Raw genomic sequence first — 15157 nt, 5'->3', positions numbered from 1 at the left:
ATTTTTCTTTCTACTGATGAGAAAGAAATTTTAATACACTAGCAGTTAATGAAATGGGCTTTTTTTTAACTTTTTTTTTTTTTAACTGTACAGCAATATTGTATATCATAATTGTTGGTGTTGTAAAGCTGAGCACAAGCGTTTTGTGTTATCAGAAGTTTTTATTTATCTTTCAAAGCTCTAATGTGCTTTTTGACTTGTCCAAGATAAACTCCTGCATTTGGTGTTTGTGCAGCTGTCTTCCAGAACGTTACCATAATGCTTCTCCTTTGCCCACATGCTGTTGTTGGATTTTATACTTCAGTTAGAAAGTTTTTTTATGCTGAAGCTTGCAAAAGAGCATAAATGTATCAACTGTGGCAGAAATTTGCATAAATAAAATGTAGAAATATAACAGCAAAAAAGAAAAAAGGGTGAAGACAAGGCAGGAGTGCAGAGTCTGTTGCTTGGACAGCATCTATGCTTTCTAGGTGGTCTGTAAGCACAGTTTTTAGAAGGACAAGAGGTGGAGGATGTACCCGGCTGTGTTCCATGTGTGTCATGGAAAGTAGTCATTAACATTGCATGCATATAGTAAAAACAACAAAGCAAGATGACTGATGAACACCGAACTGATAACTAGCAACAAATACTTCTAAGGGCATATTCAGGAATATTGAGTGCACATGGAGAGGGAAATATTTGTGCATCTTTGAGGAAAGCACTGCTTTAGGAAAATGCAGTTGAATTCTCCAAGTTCTAGGCTCATAATTGCCTAGAATTTTGCATGCTCTTGATTAGTCGGAAATAGTTTGTGCATGAGATTTGGTGTCTAGCCCCTTAAAATGACCAAAGTAATTTCAGAATAGGAATGATACTTGCTTGTACTAAAGCTTTTCTGTTGGATGACTGGCATGTGTGAAAAGATGACCTCATATGGCAAGTGCAAATAAAAGTCCAAAGTATGTGCAGAAGAGGAAAGTGAGGAAGAAGTGTCTTTACACTACTAAAAAAAAATAAAAAAATTGTAGGTTAATTCTGAGTGTGTTAAACTTGTGCTTCTACTTTGTCTTGATTTCATTGAGTGGTTTGCCTGTTGATTTAAGAACTGCATTGCGTGCTAAATTTGTACATTTTTGCAGTTGCATTAGCTGGAGCCTGGAAATGATTTGTTCCTGCTAAAATATTAATGAATGTATTCAGTGTGTAACTGGTCTGAAAGCTGCTCTTAGTAGAACATTGAAGTTCACATTAGTACGCAGAGGTAGGGCTTTCTAGCATTATCTTCGAAGTGGGAGGGAAAAAAGTAAAGAAAACCCTGGATCATTCATCACCCATGAAATTATGCTGCCTTGCTAACAAAAAGTGCAGAATTGGCAACACTTCAAACCTGGCTTGGGTGAGTGCTGCTTTTTATCACAGTCCGTCAGAAGGTGCTAAAATACCCTTCTGCCACCCAGATATTCTGGTGGGAGCTCCATCGACAGTTGGAGTCAGCATAGGAGCCCAGAGACTTCTTCTTAGGGGATCTGCTTGTGAATAAAGTTGATGTTGTTTTCTGCATGATTGTACACACTCTGTCTCCCCTACTAACAGTTGGGTAGTGATTTTTGGTGGTCTCAGAATGACTAAATGTTTTCTGTAAAATGTTTCAGTGCTTGACCTTGGGTGATAGAAGGTGGTGAATTCTATACAAAGTTGAACTCTAAGGCTAAATATGAATTTGTATATGCAAAAAGATACCAGAGCAGTTGTGATTTCAAATAAATACCTTAACCCTGAATGAAGCCTTATGATCAAGTCAAGTAAAATAGATTTTAATAGTGTTTGCACTTGCAGCTAAGCAGTTACTAAGCTGTATTACTACCAGATCCCAATAAAGAGATGAGACATCTGAATTATGAAACAGCCTATTTTTCAAGCACTTGCAGAGCAGGAATATGTACTGTGTATTGAAAGTAATATAAAGGCACATCAAACAAGTATTAAATTACCCTGCTAGCACATGCAGTCTTCCGAAGAACAGAATTTAAAAAAAAAATAGAATCTGTAAGCCTTTTGCTACCTCATTCTAACACGAATATATTTGAGCTACTATTTTTTGTCTCAGCTAAAAAGCAGAAGTTTGTTTCCTCATCCATGGTGAGGAGCTTATATTGTTCCAGTGTGGTTTTTTTCACCTTGGTGCACATTTTAAAACGTAGTACTTCTCATTCTCATTGTGCATAATGATCTTACTGTGTTATATTCCAGTTTAATAAGGTGGTCTAATCCATTCCCCTCTGCTGTTTTCCTGTTTGTAAGAACATTATGATTGATCAACATTTGAAAAAAAAAAAAAAAAGGTATCTTGATTCTTGCCAGAAAAGTTGTATTTGAATGGGAGTGGCTGTGCCACATAGCAGTGCAATCGCTGCCTGTGGGAAATGCTCTTATCACACATTGGAGGCCCTGATGGCTCAGTAATCTGTTTCTGGACTCATTAAAACAAACTACAGGAGCAGAAGTATAGTAAACAGTTTTCTATAGCAGTATAAGTTGAAGCAAGTTCTAATAAAAAAAGAGGTGTCTTGGTGACAGTTTCAAAATATAGCAGTTATGGTACTTTGTAGCTGCTCCAAGCTCTGGAATGGAATTGGAAAATACAATTTAAATATTTTCACCCGCTTCAATAGATGTAGTTCTGTTCTTTGTAAACAGCAAGTAAATACTTCATGGCTGCCTTAGAGACAGACATGAGAAATATTAAATCACTATGTATAGCAGTAGCAGAGTAGGCAATTTTCAGTAGAAGGTATGGAGCTGTCTCTGCTGCCCTGTTAGTATCACACAAGATAGCTGCTTTTATTTCAAATAGTAAATGAAATGATAAAAAGCAGTGCAAGTAGATAAGAGTTTAATGGTTCAATGTTAATTTTTTTAGATGAGTTCAGAACTGAATATCAAGGCTCGTGTATATAGGTGTGTTCAGCATCACATAAGGCATGAAGAACAGGGCTTTTCTGTTTTGTTTTTCTGGAAATATTTGAAAAAGAGCGGGCATTGTGGCTGCAGGTTCTGCCTCTGTGGTTTCTGAATTTCATGGTTTGGGTCTTTTTAAATACTAAACAGACATAAAATTTATTCCCTCCACTTCCCCTTGAGGTACTGCAAGTAGGTGGGAGTTGGGATTGTGCTGAATAGAAATTCTGTAGCTCTGGAAATTTCATTATGTAAAGTAGTTTCAAATTGTGTTTAAAAAAGTAAATCAAGTATGCTTGTAGAAATGTTCCACTTGAAGTAGTGTTTGAGTGATGACAAAGAAATCCATTGCTTTTGTTCCAAATGTATTGTAGAATGAGTTGAAAAAATGTTGATTGGACCACTTGTTTATTCATATTGAAATAATACAGGGTGGTGTTTGGAATGCTATGATTTTCCTTTGTAAGATTGTTTTGCTAATGGTGAACCAATGCCAACAAAACTTCACTGTCATGAATACTATAATAGCTCTTCGCTCTTGAGGTGTACTTGATCTAATTTTACTGTAGGTGATGAATATTATTTTCAGGTTATTTTGTATTCTTAAGCTGAAAAGTTGCAACCTAACCTGATATGTGTTCTACTTTTCTTTAAGTCGTGTGATTAAGACAGACATGGAATTGGAAGTTCTGCGCTACACCAATAAAATCTCCAGTGAAGCTCATAAAGAGGTAATAGATCCTTTACTGTTAATAATTTTTGCTCTTAGTGTAACAGTAGTACTCAGAAAATGTTCCCAGCAGCCCTGAATTGCTTAGTAATAAAATAATGGAAAGGCTGGATAGAAATAAGAGGGTAATATCCCTCCTATTACAGCCCAGTAATATACCTTGCATTGTCCTTGAACTCACTGGTGCATTTGCAATGTGTGAGAAATGAAGTGTGGTTTTGGTTAAGAGCTGGAGCCTCAGCAGAAGGTGACCTGCTTGCAGTCTATCTGTCCTGTATGCACAAATACTTGTATAGTGATGGAGAAAGAAGAGATTAGGATGATTTTTATTCCGGCCCATGTAAGTGTGTGCAGCTCTGAAAAGTTTTACTCCAGCAGTTTGCTCAGCCCTTATAAACTGAGGGAGTGTTTGCATGCACAGTGGAGGAGAGTGCAAGTTTCCTTAGATTGCTCCTCAGAGCAATCTGCTCTGTATCTGCTCCCACTCCCCTACGCCCCCAGTACAGTGCTTCAACATGCTGTTCTGTCAACATAACAGCATGGCAAAGATAAAGCCAGGCTGAGCAAGGCTGCTCAGGTTGGACCTGGCACGCTATCAGTAGTCATATTGCTCTACTGGTATTGATGGTAACATTGATCTGAGTATCCGTCCTTCTCTGTATAGTGACACAGGGGTGCCGTGAGTTCTGCACAACGACCACAGGGAGCTTAGGGAAAAGCAGCTGATGCGGTTACTGATTAAACAGTTGTCTTTGCCCTGGCTCCACAAACTTCTGAACTGTGAAGCATGAAAATATTTTAAAGAGAAATTGTAAAGTTGCAGTTTGAATAAAATCATTTGCATTTGTTCTCTGTGGTCCTTCCTAATCCTTGAATAATCTCATCCCATCTGAGACAATTCCTTCCCTAAAGAAGCTGCCTAGAACTTTCGTAATACAGAACCAGGCAAAGGAATAACACTGGTGCATGTTTTCAGCAAATCTGAGAGCAAAATTCAGACTTATGAGGTGTTAGCAGTGTTGACTCTAGTAGATTTCTGTTGATTCAAAGTACAAAAGCGAATCTTCCTTTGTAGCATATTCCAGCTCAGTTTTGTTTTGCTGGTGTTTCATGTGCGTAAAACAAAAGGACTTGCTGCCAAGTTCACCAGAGCTTTCAGAATTAAGCTTTGGTATTTTGATGAGCTGCACTTCATTAGGATATACTTTGGCAATTAAACTTGCTTTATTGCTGGAGACTGTAGGCATTTATAAAGATTAAAATGAGTTTGATTTCTAATGTAGTTTTAAAATGCATTTACTAATGTAAATTTAAATGAAGTACAGATGATATTTTTGTAATATAGGTTCCTCTGGAAATAGTCATAAGTCATAAATTTATAAATATGTAATTCCCTCCTGTTAAGAATGTCCCGTGTTAATATGTGTCTTACAGGTAATGAAGGCAGTAAAAGCTGGTATGAAAGAATATGAGCTGGAAAGGTAAGAGGTCTTTTAATAAGTGTGATAAGAAGGAAAAGCTCTGTTTGTAGCAGGGCTTGATGCAATATCTGAAGCAAGGCAGTAGCGTTGATTCAGTAGAGACTGAGAGCTCATTTCTGCTTGAAGACTGTTTTAAGAATTATTATTTTGAGGTGGCACCTCATCAGTTTTAGAGATGTATTTGATGATGGTTGATTACGTTTTTGTCATGGTTTAGCATAGTATAATTTTCTTCCTGGAGTTTTAGTAATTTACAGAAGCTTTAGGAAATAGCTGTTGTTATTGTTTGAAGGCATCCAATAAAACGGTGTTTATGGATAAACATTGCCCTTATGCTAGTTATGCTTACAAGACTACAGTATGAGTGTTTAAGAACCTTATAAAAGGCTGTATTCAATTACATTTTGCTTACAATTACAAGTTGGTATTGCCTGTACAAGGAGCTCATCTCACAAGTGTGGTGGATATTATTAGGGCTGTTAAGAAGTCAACAAGAGTACAGGATATTTCTCTGTATTGAAGAAAATACGTTGTACAAGCATGTATAGGAGGGTTTGGCTCCTTGCAACTGTGACGGTAAGTGATGTGTCTAGATACAGCGTAAACATTGCTTCCGCTTTTAAATCAATATTTACATTGGATCATCATCTCACAAAACATGGCTTTGATCACCGAGTCCACTTGTTTTTAGCTCACATACAGTAATCTTAATTTTGAAGGTATTATGTAATGGAGAATTATAAAATAGTGATAATATCTCAATTGCTGTTATTTCTTGACAATCATTTTTCAAATGTTAGCAAGCTGGCTAATTGGATGTCCTGTGAGGGGAAGAATAAAGTGACCTCAGTGTTTATTACCAGGTTTTTAAGTTAGCTCATAAAACAAATAATACCTATAGTTTTTCTGTATTCTATATGTTCTAATGTTACATTTAAATGGACTCTGTAGGCTTGTACTCTGTAGACTGCTTCAAATTGCAGTTATAGATGCTACCAGGCAACTGGGAAAAAATACATTGCATACATTCCCACATTAACTTTATTAATGCTCCTTGTATTTGTGTTCATTTTACTTACTGCCCATGTTACACATGCTGATAGTGAAATTTTGGCTCTGGAAGTCAACGGTAATAAAAAGAGAATCCACGGAGCAGAGTTTGCTCTCAAATGCTTTTAAATGTCAGGAGCCTGGCAGTTCGGTTTAAATGTCACACAACAAATATATATACTCTTCTCTAAGTCTATGAGGTATATTGCATTTTCACTCCAGGACTTCCATTCTTCTTTGTCTAGGTTCTTCAATATATGTGAACCTTTTGAAAAGATTATTTGTGCCTTTCAAAATAGAATAAAAAAATAAAAATCAGGCAACTGTCTATTAAACCTACTTAAAATTGCCTTCTGTTCTTCCATATGCCTTGACAGGTTACACTTCTTGAAAGAGTTTGAGGTTATTTCACTAATGAAAGAGGTCTTGGCAGACTATCTATGCAGCGTCTGCCTTTGAGACTATAAATAGAATTTAAGTTTCTGTTGCTGCACGGAATTCATCCTTGCACCAGTTTCTGTTACCTTATTGCTTAGGGAAGAAGAGTCCTAAAAATGCAAAACTGCAATTTCCCCACCTTTCTGACAAATAAATGCATGGCTGCAATGTTTAAAAATAAATTTATAAATTTAGAATCAGTCTAGGAAATCTGTGTTCTGTATACAGGTAGATCCATTTATGTAGTCTAAGAAGGAAGTTTTCAAAGACCTAAAAATAGGTAACATCCAAAAATAGACAACTTCTTTTGAAACTGTAGATATTTTTTCAGTTTTTTTCCTTGTCAACAGGCTTGTTAGTTTGCATTCAGCAGATTTGGCACATCTAGAATCAAGGGATGCAGAGAACTGAAATTTTTTGTTTTTATAGTTTTATCAAAAATATTCACACTTGTCTTTTAAGAGATCAATGAAAAGTTAGTGATGCTTTTCGCTTTCCAGTGTTTCTAGGGCTTCCACTCTTGGGAAAGCTTTCTGAATTGTGCAGCCCTCTTTCCCAGGTGTATTTGGAGTTCCCTCTGCTGTGAAATCATGACATTTTGAAATGAATATAGATATCTTTTGAAACATGGCCAATAAATCTCCCTTCATATTGCTTTATTTCATTCTCTGACATTCTGGAACATAGCACGTGTTTTTGAGTAGAAAGCTAGTCTGATCCTGTCTGCTAGGAAGAATAGTGCCAGGGATCTCAAAAGCAACTAAAAATTTCTATTACTGCATTTAAAACCTAACAGTTGCCTTTTCTTTTTTCGCTTGGGCAAGCAGCCTTCCTACAAAAAATGTCATGTTACTTCTGCTGTACAGTATAGCAAAAACATCTTAAAACTCTAAGAATATTATCTAAGAGTCAACAATGTGTAAAGCTAGTTTTATTTCTAGCTTTCTGAGAACTAATTGGTAGGAAATTATGGAGAAATCTCTTGATAACAATCTTTTATTTCTGAGGGTTGAAAGTTAGCTTCAAAAATGTGTTGAAAGTATTTTGTATGATTAAGGTCCACTGGTAGATGATTTTGAACCAGTAATAAATTAATCCTGAGGTATATAAAAAATGAATGTTATTTAACTACAACTCCAATCAGCCCTGACTTTTTTTTGTTTGATGTTGTTTAACTTTAATATGTGGTCAGTTGACTTTAAGGAGACAGCCAAGCCAATTATCTACAAACAGTAATTCACAGCACATGTAATTTCACGTAAAGCCATTTGGTAGGTCAGATTCTGGATTTTCTCTGATGTAATTTGTGCTTATCTCATGTTTAATTAATTTTCTGTTTAATTAAAGGCTTTTAATTATGAAATTGATCTTTAGTGAATGTTGTTAAAAATACAGCAGTGCTAAATCACTGTACCTTGAGTTATGTAAAAAAATCTGCTTTCAGCTAAATTTTAGTGTATATATGAGCAAAAATACTTTATGTATGTACACATATTTGTATATATATTTTCATGAACACATTTTGTATATGTATATATGTACAAATATTCAGTGAAAGTAACCGTTAAAACCTACCATTACCTGTTTCAGGGTGCTCCATGATGCTGGAGACACCTCTTCTAGATCAGTGTTTGCTGATTTTTAGAGTAGTGCCTTTCACCTGCTTGTTATTTACCTAATCAAGTTTTGAGTCCTCTGTGCATTTTCTCATTTGTTCCCTTTTTTATTAGGTAGAACACTTTAAAGGTTGGGATGGTTACATGTAATTGTTGATTTGCTTGGAAAATGATACAAAAGTGTACATTAGAGCAACAACAGTAAGTAGTAAGAGAAGAGCAACATGTTATGCATATGGTATAGGATGCTTAGTTAGTCTGTGCATCGCCCCTTTTTGTGGTTGGTTACCCTGTACTTAATAGCACTGAAGGCCCTATGATAGGAGTATGTGCACATTCCTGGATTCATTTAGTTTATAATGCCTTCTTCACTGCCTTGATGATACTGGGCAGCACAAAGCTGCCAAAACGCTCCTTCCCGTATCCAAGATCTGCCTAGGTTATTGAAGGATCTCTGAACCCTCTGCAGCTGCTGAACACGGGAACATCTTAGTGTTACCATGCGGATAACTGTGATAGCAGTGCCTGGCATCCAAAAACTTGGATCTGGATCCTGTAGAGTGGGCTCTTAATGCAAATGAGAACTAGTGTAAAGGGCAGGTCGTGTGATTGGTGGTGTAACTGCAAGCTACCGGTGCTGAGAGAGTTTGGGGGGGATTTCTTTATGTGGCTCTCTTAAAAGAAGCAACCCTGAAATACTTCGGTGATTCCATCAGTAAAAGCAGAAGAGAAGGATCTGACCATACCTGCTCAGAGGAGGTGTGATCCTGTAGCTCTCAGGCACTGGTCTGGCACCACAAAAGCCTGCTTTTTTTTTTTTTTTTTTTTTTTGGCTTGCCAAATTCACCAATTCATCCTGGTGTGTCTGCTTTCCTCTGAAAGGTTTGCCAGCATTTTGTTGGTTTGACCTCAGTGCTTAGTGCTAAGGCTGGTACAAGTGATGGAGGGCCATAATAAATGCTCCATTTGATCTTGCAGTGGCTGGTTACCACCAGTCCACTGGAGAAATTCCTGGGTGTAATACTGGTTTCAGATGGAGTTGTAGAGGGGGCGCTGGAGTTGATTCAGAGCATGCCAACCCGGTCAGGAACTTGCCCAGTTGTACCCATGTCCCCTCTGTGCTGCCTGTAGCCCAGTGGATCTTTTAGGTCCATGTAACGATACAAATAATTGCAGTGATTTTGCAGTGGTTAATGGTACTCTTTAACTCCACTGTAATATAACAGAGACAATCTAAAGAATAAAATGGCAAGAAGTGGAAAACCACTACAGTATTTTTTCCTTCTTGGTTTACAATGCTTTCAGACTATTTTTACAATTCACCTCTCCTACCAGCTGAGAGTGATACGAATTCTTTATCCTTACTCTTTTTTTCTAAAGAAAGAATAAGGTCCCTGATTCCAAAGCAGAGCTTAGACTGAGATGAGTTGCTGTCATATCTGTCAATGTTAAATTTCACTATCTGTGGAAGTCCGAGAGTGCTCTCATGGATTATGGCTCTCATCTTTCATTTATCTCTCTCTGCTCTCCTCCAGTGGAACAAACTGAGAATAAAACATACATGTTATTTCAATAGAAAATAGCTAGAATCATTTCATTTTCCATTGTGTATTTCCTTTTAGTGAAATGCATATTATTTTAGCTAATCTGGATTTGCCACTTCCCATCTCCTGATAGATTTTGCTCTTTAAATGTCCTTGAGAGAGCTACTGACTACTGCAGCAAAATCATCTTTAAAAAAAAAATAATTCATGCTTGATCTACTTCTTGCACTAAGAATTTCAGCTCAAGCATAGTCTTTGTAAATTCTTTGCATAAGTATATGTGGAGAGTAAACAAAAATGACCATTGCAATTGGCAAAAATACATAAATGAATTATTCACAGTTGGCTTTCTGACGTAGGAATGATGTCGTCTTGTTCTGTGGCCCTCACTGGTATTTGTGCGGAGGATTTATTTTTATTAAGCAAGAGACTAGTATTAATCTCGAGCAGCCTGCCAATCTGCTTAGTTACTGAAAAATGATATTTTTTTTTCCTGTAAGAATAAATACATTTTAAACAGTTGTTAGCATTGTGGAGCCTGAAAGTGGCTTGACTGCCTTGTTTCCCAAAGCTGCCTCACAATTAAAGGTGATGTTTGTTTTATTATAGATCGATATTATAGAATCTGTATTTTAGATTATTTTGAATGGAAGGGGAACCAAAGCAAGGTGTTTTTTCTAGATGTATATAGCTATTGCTTAAAGTACCTTTAAAGGATACATAGTTGTCTGGGGGAATTACTTGCTTTCACTGTCAGAGCCAGGAAGCACACAGGAAACACAAGTGTCTGCAGCTTAGTGGAGCTCTGACAGCATGTGTCAGGCAGCTACTAGTGGCTTAGGTGCGTTAGCCATTGCATTTCTGGAGCCCAGTGCCCAGACAGGAGTCAGGTATAATACCTTCCTGGGAGGAGCAGCTGGATTCAGAGAGACACTTTCCTACAGTCTTTCCTCTCCTGCCTCTCTTTCCTCTGCAGGAGCACATAGCATGGATCTGCTAACTGGCTCTGTGGACAAGCTTAGCTCAGCTGCAGTATCCTGGGTTTTAGTTCCCATACTGCAGTTGCACTGGAAATTCAGCTCCAGACACTTTTCTTACTTCAGTTTAAATTCACAGATTTTTCAGTTGCTCTGCTTGCAGCTTGTTATGTTTTCAGGTCTTGACTTTGCAGTCAGTGAAATGTGTAAGAAAAGGGATGTGAACATTTTGTAAAGCATTAAACAAAGGTTTGGTTCTGACCCAGACCAACCTCGAACTTTGGCTGAACTCAGCAGGATGAGCTGGGATGTGTCGACAGGTACAGCTGGTCTGTTCATGTTTTAAATTAGGCAGACCCAGCCAATTTCCTAATCCATCTGAATTAAGGTTGTAAATAGTCTTAAACTAAATCTGAATTTAAAAATTGGTTTAAAAAAAACTGAGCATTGCTTCTCTTCTGTGACACAGGCACAAATGCATGTGCACACACTGCACTTGACTCAGCTGGTGAGGATTACCTGCCGAGCATGGAAACCTTCTGTCAGTACCTCAGCTGCTTTAGGAGCGGTTTGTCTTTGTGGTAAATCCACCTTGAAAGTGTCCAGCTGCCCCAGCCCTGGCAAGCACACGCCCATTTCCAGATGTCCTGTTCTTCTCCTCTCCCCAGCTGATGGAAACATGCAGGGGGCAGAAACCCCCTGGGGAGGAAAGAGAGGGGGCAGCAGCACCTCCAAGACTGGGTTTACCTCAGGTGCCAGGCTGTGGGGTGCTGGAGGAATCCTGCACTGCTGGCAGGGAGCGCAGCAGTTGCAGCATGTTCACAATAGCCTCTCAGTGGTTTCCCTTTGCAGGAGGTCTTGCGGAAAGCTCATACGTTCACTCTTTCAGTAGAGGACAGCTTGGTTCACCTCCTGGACATCAGTTTAATTAGCTCTTTGTGTAGAGGAGAGCTTTTTAATTGCACAGGTCTCTTCTGCGACTTGTGACTGAAGTTCCACGTAATTGGGTTTTATCTTATAGAAAAAAAATGTGGAGTCGGACCATGTGAGAACTTCAAAATAAAATCTTCTGTCAGACTGCAGATGACAAAGAACAATTACCATGCTGGTGTTAGAAATTGGCTCCCTCCCTTCAGAAGGGGAGCAGTAGAAGGTTGTATGCAATTTGCATGCAGACAGAACTAGGTTTGCTTGTATAGCAAAATATAACCCAATTTTCAGTGCTCTGTCATTGTATGTCCTTACAAGGTTGTTAATACTGTTTGTGCTGTGATAACTCACAAGTACTCTTTTTAATATCTTTTTGGAAATCAAAAAGTAGTCATAATTTTTATTTACATTTTCAGTCTGATTGAAAATTACAAGCAATATTAATTTTTGTGGGTGTTCTGTAGGAGTGCTACTCTTATTTATATTAGGGAAAGAATGCATTTTCTTTTCAAATTAGCCATGGTTTCAGTTTTTACTGAGTCTAGCGTGGCATTGGGATATAGTGAGCTAATTAGCATTACTAATGACAAGCTCAGATCGCAGATATGTGACATGGAAGTCTTTGTAGAAGACAGCAGGCTGAACTGATTATTATTTGCTGTGGATTTTGTTCATGCTTGTTCAGACAAGTCGAAAGTAAAGCTTCTACCATATGTGAGGCTTTATCTGCATTGTGAACTTTAGTTCAATAATTTTTGCTAATTGCTGTGGAAGCGGAGAGATCAGAATTTCGTGTTTGCTTGCCCTCATCTTATGATAACCAGTACTACCGTGTAATTGTGCTCCAAGCCTGGAAGTCCTACAACTTGAAGGGAATGTGTAAAATACCAAGATTGCCCATTAATAACAGGGTGTTGCACACTGACCTTCTGAGAATCAAAAGCATTTTAGACAGATCAAAAGAAAATGAGAAAATTCTGTTCCTTGCTGCCAGCATACCCCCGCATAAATTCTTCTCCAAATAGTTTCCTAGAGCATCCTCATCACTGCAGCGTACAAGTGCCGCCTTCTAGCATGGTAAGCAGCACTGCTTGCCTCTATCACAGTGTTTGTGTTTTTTTTTTTTGTTTGCTTTTTATTTGCTCATGGGTCCCCCGACAACTCTCTAGAGGAAGAACTGAACAGATCTGTGTCCTGTTTTGGCAGGTGATGGTTTTTTAGTGTAGCTATTATGAACAGCATTGAAAAAGAAGATCAAGGTTATAATTACTGTATTATACATGAAAGGCGGCTTTTGTTTGGTTCCTTGTGCATCTGAGCTTGAATGTTGTAATTTTTTTGACCTAGGCCTTGGTCATAGGGCTTCAAGTATTGTTCAGAGATGGCAGGCTTAGGTCACCCAGTGCTTTTAAGGGTCTGAGATCCCTAACAGGAATTGAAAAATACATGTATGGGAAGTCAGTGACAGCAGGACAGGACAGAGCTGCTGGTGGCTGCCCATAGTGAGAAATGCAACGGTACTGGAGTTTGCTTAGTGCTGAAGTCTTTGTGCCCAGGTGTGCTGCATTTCTGCTGCCCAGGCAGAGCTGACGATGGCCCGTGTAACTGAACTTGAGTTGTACAGGACAGAACAGAGTTGAATTGCTAGCTAGAAGTGATGGAAAGTGGGCTCTGGGACTGGGGTGGAACCTGATTTGTATTAGACAGTAGAGGCTAAGTAGAGGCTAGTTTTCTGCTAAAAGGAATATGCCCATGCTGAGAACTCCTCAAAATGCAACATTATTTCTGGGTTGGTTAAATTTTGCTTTCACCAGCTTTTCCCAAGTACATGAAGTTGAGCCTCTAGGCAGTTTTGGGAAGTGAAGGATATGAAAAGCTTTGCTGAAAACAGACTGTCTTCTGGTTCATCTAGGGAAACCTGTGTATTTTAAAGAACCAATGAGATGTGGGTTATTTGAAGTCTCTGTTATCATTTAAGTTAATCCTTTAGTGTGAGGTACAGTTGTCATCAATTCTCTCTTGGTGCAATCCTCTTAGAATATTTCCTGTCCTTCATGAGTTTGGGTGGATTTCTGAGATGTTTGTGTTCTTTAATGTGACAAATCAAATTTCTCCAAGTAAAAGATTCCTCTTCAAAACAACATGAGCCCAGTGGTTTGAGCGTTTATGTGTTGCAGTGCTGGGGAGGATGATTGAAGTCTCTGTGTGTGTGGTTCAGGCCTGAGATTTCTTGAGCCTTGGAGTGAGCTGCTGGTAGGTGAGAGAGGAGTCACCTGGTTTTGATCAGAAATTCTGTTTTCGCAAGAAGACAGGTAGCATTACATGTCAGGAAACATTTAAGTGAGAGACCTGACCAGCACTGGTTCATCCTCTTTTGCAGGTCAGAGAGGCTGCTGTATGTGAGACCTTCACAGGGCATCCAGGATTTATTTGGTCAGGAATTCCTGGAATCTAAGAATGTGGATTAGCTTGGTTATTAGGTGCTGGTTGGGCAGGAAGGTCTCTTACTTGGAAGAGTTCCTGTGTGGGCCTTGTAACTTTCTGGTATTTTCTGGTACTTTTCACTTTGTGCTTAATTTTCATGTTGGTTCTTGCACTGGGATCAGTGTAGTGATTTTATGACCTTGGAACTAGATTTGGCTGCTTTAGGAAGACTGCTGAACTGCTGCTCTCTGGGACCCTAGTGCGCTTCAGGATATATATTGAAAATTAATCAGTTCTTATATTTCAGCCCATCAGTCCGCCGTTAACCTCTGATTTCTGCTGGTGGTGTTTGGTCTTTCTGCCCTTCTCTTCACTTCAGCCAGCTCAGGTGCTGGCAGAAAAGCCTGAGCTCAGGGAAAAAGGAGCAGCATTTGCAGAGCTGGTGTTTGAGTGTTGTTGAGGCCAGTGAACAGATCGGTGGGACGCTGCGGACAGGTTGCGTCTTGTTTGTGAATGGGCTTGGGAACAGGCAGGTGTGGTGACTGGCTTTCAGAGCACCTGTGTAGTTGTTTGTGTCTCTCTCTGTTAAAGAAGGGTCAAAATGTTCTCAGTCATTATGGAAGGTGTTATAAGTAGGCTTAGCAGTGGCAGAATGTTCCAGCATCTTCACCAAGTGCATGCAGTCGTGCTTCTTCAGATTGCTTCCCCAGAAAAATTCTGATTTCTGCAGCTTCCTAAATCTGCTCCAGACATTGTCATCACAAATTGAGTGTTATAATCTTCTAGTGTCCTCAAGGCAGTAGGTTTACATATCCCATGTGACAAATTACTGCATTATTCTCTAAGAATAGCTTGAGTATTCAAAAAAGTATTGAGGGCAAATACAGCTCTATATTGGGACCCCAACCTACTTCTAATCTCAGCCCTTGCCATGCTTCTGCTTACACTGTGTTGTTGAACAGAAGTTCAAACTTCAAATATTCAATTTGAAACTGAAAGGAAGATTGTGAAGCATTGGTGATTATGT

At 38.7% G+C, this 15157-nt stretch overlaps 1 protein-coding gene across 2 annotated transcripts in view; it reads left to right on the top strand.

Moving 5' to 3' along the window:
* PEPD (peptidase D) overlaps positions 1 to 15157 on the top strand; it is a 137704-nt gene that overhangs the window by 37671 nt on the left and 84876 nt on the right. For both annotated transcript variants that reach the window (XM_082769798.1, XM_082769797.1), the window contains exons 8-9: positions 3596 to 3671; positions 5105 to 5151. In XM_082769798.1, the coding sequence (XP_082625924.1) occupies positions 3596 to 3671; positions 5105 to 5151 (123 nt within the window). The remainder of the gene's footprint in view (positions 1 to 3595; positions 3672 to 5104; positions 5152 to 15157) is intronic.

Source organism: Aythya marila (assembly GCF_965140915.1).
Source record: "Aythya marila genome assembly, chromosome: 12".
NCBI lineage: Eukaryota > Metazoa > Chordata > Aves > Anseriformes > Anatidae > Aythya > Aythya marila.
The sequence above is the reverse complement of the archived record's forward strand: the minus strand, read 5'-3'. Positions and strand labels throughout refer to the sequence as shown.